We start from the raw sequence: 5,315 nt of genomic DNA on the forward strand, positions 1-5,315 counted from the left end.
AAGGAAAAGGATTGGAATGGGTGGGTACCATAGGCTGGATTGATGATGAGGGTGAATGGCATAAAGGCTATGCCTCATCCCTCCAAAGCCGAACAGAAGTGACAGCGGATGAATCCCGCAATGAATGTTATTTGACAATGAGGTCCCTGACAGCTGCAGACTCAGCCACATATTATTGTGCAGGACACTCACAGTGAGAGAAAGCAAAGGAGGAAGTGTGAAAAACCTCTTGGCTTTTGCCTGAAGAAATTTTATACATTCACATGAATGGATGGAGATAATTTATTTCTTCTTTCGGCTTTCTGTTCTCTGGAGAGTGGAATAAACTCCTATTCCAGCTCAACAAGAAGTAGTTGTACTAGACTTCAGAGTAGCTGCTCGTTGTGCAAACAGCCCCCAGCATGCTATTTGCTTCTACTATCTTTTTCTCTTTCTTTGGTTTCTCTTCTCCCGTTTTCCACAGTTGTCTCACGAACCAACTGAAACATCATTGTCATGGAGAAGGTTTTAGAGATACAGTGTCCTGGTAGTTGGGTTGATTAACAAGTCGTAAGAGTGGTGAAACCTTTGCCATTTCTCTTCTGTATATCCAGATGTGTAGTAGCTTTCTATTGAGGTCAGTAAGTTTGTGAAGTGGCAGGAATGGGAAGAATCTGATGAGTCATTGTACCGAATTGTCCTTCAATGACAGCAGTTTCACCAAACTGAACTACTACCAAGCTGAGAACATGAGCATCTGCTAGTTCTAAGGAAGAAAGGGTGCTTATAATGTATATTTTATATCATTACCAATTAAATGCATATATTACATATTTTCATCATGACACGTTCTTGAGACTGATTCCAAGGAACTAAATATACCATATCACTTTAATTTTATTTATTTATTGAGGTGGGGCTATGGAGCTCATTTCTTCAAATCTGCAAAAACTGGAGAACTCCTGGAGATCAGAAACATTGTCCCAAGCCCTATTCCCTCTTCCTTTTTCATTTGCAGACCAAGCTTGATATGTTCAAAACAGTTCCTCTCTCTTGGTTCACTGCCTACCCTCTTTATTTGTTCATAACTACAGACGGGGATGAAAAAAAAATACATTGCATGGAACAAACCTAGGAGTGTGTCTTGAATGATCAGTCAAAGACTACTAATAATGAGGAAGGGAAGGAGAGGAGCGGAGAGGAAAGGGAAGGGAGGAGGAGGGGAGGCAGGGCAGATCAAGGCAAGGAAAGGAAAGAAAAGTAAAGAATGAAGAGGAAAGGAAGAAGGAAAGGAAAGAAGAGGAAAGGAAGAAGGAAAGGAATGGAAATGAAGAGGAAGGAGAAGGAAAGGAAAGGAAAGAAAAGAATGAAGAGAAAAGGAAGAAGGAAAGGAAAGAAGAGGAAAGGAGGAAGGAAAGGAATGGAAATGAAGAGAAAGGAGAAGGAAAGGAAAGGAAAGAAGAGGAAAGGAAGAAGGAAAGTAAGAAGGAAAAGGAAGAAGGAAAGAAAAGAAAAGGAAATGAAAAGAAAGAATTGGAAAAGAAGAAGGAAAGGAAAGGAAAATAAGGGGAAAGGAAAATGAAAGGAAGAAAGAAAGGAAAGGAGACAAAAAAGGCAAGGCAAGGATTTGGAAAGGCATTGAAAGGGCATTGGACGAAAAGTTAAAATATTGTGCAAATGGTGGAAACAACACAAAACAAGAAATCCTTATCAACCATCATATTCTGCTGGACAAGCTGTGAACCTGGGTATTGGGGGGTCTGTTTTGAAGGTCTTAACTTTTTCCTTGATGGCTCACTCCAGATAATCCTGATGTGCTCCCAGTGGGCACAAATTACACCAATTTTGCAAACCATGCAATTAACTTCCAATTGCAATTTCAATGGGCTGAATTTAACCCATATGAATCATTGGTTAGGCACAGGGTAAACTAAAATATTGATCTTGCCATTGGAATTGGCTCTACGATATGGATCAAGTCAGGAAAAGAAGTCTCATTATCCCCCATATTGTGAAAGGCAGAGGAAATACAAAAGCTAAGTCCTATTTTTCTGCATTAGTAAATAGTAAATTTGAAGCACGAGAGAGAGAAAGAAAATATTAATAAATGCTCCAAACTACAAGAATTATATATTGAGAAGTATCTAAAATTGCTACAAGGGAAGGAACTATCATTGATAGATGAACACTGAGGGGACTCTGACTAAAATATGGATTTCAATTTTGACTCTATTTTTTTTACTTGAAAACGTGGGAAATAGTTCTACTAAATGTGATTTACATGTCCATCATAGAGAATAAGACAGTAAGTTACCTACCAGCAATATAGCTCCCCAAATGCTGAAATGAGGCAGCATATTGACTTTTGAAGATATAATTTTCCTTCTGACAAACTCAACCAGTTGCTTCACCTGTGTCTGAATGATTAAAATGAATACACCATAACTGATGTTGGGACATTTTCAGTCATATCTACAATGGAGGATGAAGGCATTCTAGGAGGTCAAGCGGTGTGTAAATCTCTTTTATCCTGAGGGCTATGTAAATCCAGTGACAGCTTCCTGTTCAATGGAACCTTATCTTCTTGCTCTCCTTCTGCTCTCAGAAACTGAACCCTGAGTGATTGTCTGAATGTTTTCCCATCAGTAAGAATCCTCCAATCTTTTGAAGAAGCAATAATGGCTCTCTGGCTGAACCTCGTGTCCTTGTTACTTGTCCTCAAAGGTATTATTTTCCCCTCCAAAGAGAAGGGTTATTCCTCAGTTTCTTTTGGTTATCTGCAGGAAGTCTTATCAAACAACTTGTGTTTCTAGGTGTCCAATCTGAGCTCCAGTTGGTGGAGTCCGGAGGGGATGTGAGAAGACCTGGGGAGTCCCTCCGTATCTCCTGCCAAGCCTCTGGATTCACCTTCAGTGGCTATTTCATGGGCTGGGTGAGACAGGCTCCTGGGAAAGGACTGGAATGGGTGGCAAATACATGGTCTTCATATATTAACTACTCTGACAAAGTCAAGGGCCGCTTCACCATCTCCAGGGATGATGCCAAAAGCCAGCTGTATCTGCAAATGAACAGCCTTAAACCAGAGGACACAGCAGTCTATTACAATGTGAGAGACACAGTGAGAGGAAGTATGTGTGAAGACAAGCAAAAACCACCCATTTCAAATAGCAACTCTGCATGATTTCTTTTCTAATAAAACAACTTTATTAATATTGATTCTTCCATCACATCTTCATTCTACATATCACCTTCCTCCATTCAATCTATAGGAATGAGCCTGTGATTTTTGTGTGGGTGTGTAATGAATTCAACCTCCATTCATTCAGTGTATATGAATTTGTCTCTTTCTCATTCATGTAACTATCATGACGCCTCAAATTTATACTCATTCCAGGGTGATGTTGCTCAATGTAATCATCCCTCCCTCCCTCTCACGCTCTCCCACCCTCTCCCTCTCTCTCTCTTCCTCTCCACCCATATATCTCTAACCCTTAATTTATTGATGATATCGGAATTTATCTAAATTAGGACATAGTTGGTGATGTAGATGTGAAGTGCAAATCTTGAACTGGGATAGTTTGACAGACTTAACCAATCTTGCTTATAAACTGGTTTTATCTTCCCCATGAAACTCAGATGCAAATGAGGTCACTGAGCTGCTTCTGCTTTAAATAATCCCAAACAGACAAACGAGAATCACAGACCCAAAGTTCTCATTGGTCTAAAGGAAGGGAGGCTTTCCTTACTCCCCAATGGATCTTCCCATTCTTCTTCTTTGTTTAGTAGCGGGTCCTCTGTGTGAGTATCTTGCAGGTAGACCTTAACAATGAGATGAAAAGAAAGCAGGGTTATTTACTCATTCTCACTTTGTCATTTGTTTAGATGTCCATTCTGCCATCCAACTTGTGGAATCTGGACCAGGAAGAGTGAGCCCTGGGGGATCCTTTAGCTTAATTTGCAAAGTGACAGGGGAATCCATCCAGAATATGCTCCTTGTATGGATCCGCCAGGCTCCAGGAAAAGGATTGGAATGGGTGGGTGACATAAGCTGGACTGATGATGGTGAAATGCATACAGTCTATTCATCATCCCTCCAAATCCGAACAGAAGTGACAGCCGATGAATCCCGCAATGAATGTTATTTGACAATAGGGTCCCTGACAGCTGCAGACTCAGCCACATATTACTGTGCAGGAGGCTCACAGTGAGAGAAAGCAAAGGAGGAAGTATGAAAAACCTCTTGCTTTTGCCTAAAGAAATTTTATACATTCACATGAATGGATGGAGATAATTTATTTCTCCTTTCGGTTTTCTGTTCTCCGCAGAGTGGAATAAACTACTATTCCAGCTCAACAAGAAGTAATTGTACTAGACTTCAGAGTAGCTGCTCGTTGTGCAAACAGCCCCCAGGATGCTATTTGCTTCTTCTATCTTTTCTCTTTCTTTGGTTTCTCTTCTCCCGTTTTCCACTGTTTTCTCAAGAACTGGCTGAAACATCATTGTCATGGACAAGGATTTAGAGATACAGTGTCCTGGGAGTTGGGTTGATTAACAAATCCTAAGAGTGGTCTAAACCTTGGCCATTTCTCCTCTGTATATCCAGGTCTGTAGTGACTTTCGATTGAAGTCAGTAAATGTGTAAAATGGTACGAATGGAAAGAATCTGATGAGTCATTGTACCTAATTGTCCTTCAATGACAGCAGTTTCACCAAAGCTGAACTACACATTACAGCTGAGAACATGAGCATCTGCTAGTTCTAAGGAAGAAATATTGTATATTTTATATCGTTACCAATTAAATGGATATATTACATATTTTCATAATGACACGTTCTTGAGACTGATTCCAAGGAACTAAATATACCATATCATTTTAATTTTATTTATTTATTGAGGTGGGGCTATGGAGCTCATTTCTTTCCATCTGCAAACACTGGAGAACTGCTGGAGATCAGAAACATTGTCCGAAGCCCTATTTCCTAACCTTTATAATGAAGGTCTCTTCAGACCCTAAGCCTGATGGCTCACTTCTATCTGCTTTGCACAAGAGGGCAGCAGGGCCTAAGGAAATGAAATTCTCCACTTAACATAAATGAAAGTGTGGTTTCATCAGTTAGCCTGATGGTTTCCTCTGCTGTCTCCGAACCATCATTCAATGGGTCTCTGGAGACCATCCTTCCCCAAGGGTCTATAATTCTTATGAAGAATTCATAATACTTTTTATAGGTTGGAAATAAAATGGTTGCTCTTTCTTCCTTTTTCATTTGCAGACCAAGCTTGATATGTTCAAAACAGTTCCTCTCTCTTGGTTCACTGCCTGCCTTCTTTATTTGTT

General features: G+C 40.1%; 1 gene segment (V, D, J or C); it reads left to right on the forward strand.

Moving 5' to 3' along the window:
• Positions 1 to 2,618: 2,618 nt before the first annotated feature.
• On the forward strand, positions 2,619 to 4,342 carry LOC116521927. The segment is given in 3 exon segments: positions 2,619 to 2,703; positions 2,793 to 3,107; positions 4,305 to 4,342. Coding segments are annotated over 3 exon segments (399 nt in total).
• Positions 4,343 to 5,315: the final 973 nt, after the last annotated feature.

Source organism: Thamnophis elegans, chromosome Z, assembly GCF_009769535.1.
Source record: "Thamnophis elegans isolate rThaEle1 chromosome Z, rThaEle1.pri, whole genome shotgun sequence".
Classification (NCBI taxonomy): domain Eukaryota; kingdom Metazoa; phylum Chordata; class Lepidosauria; order Squamata; family Colubridae; genus Thamnophis; species Thamnophis elegans.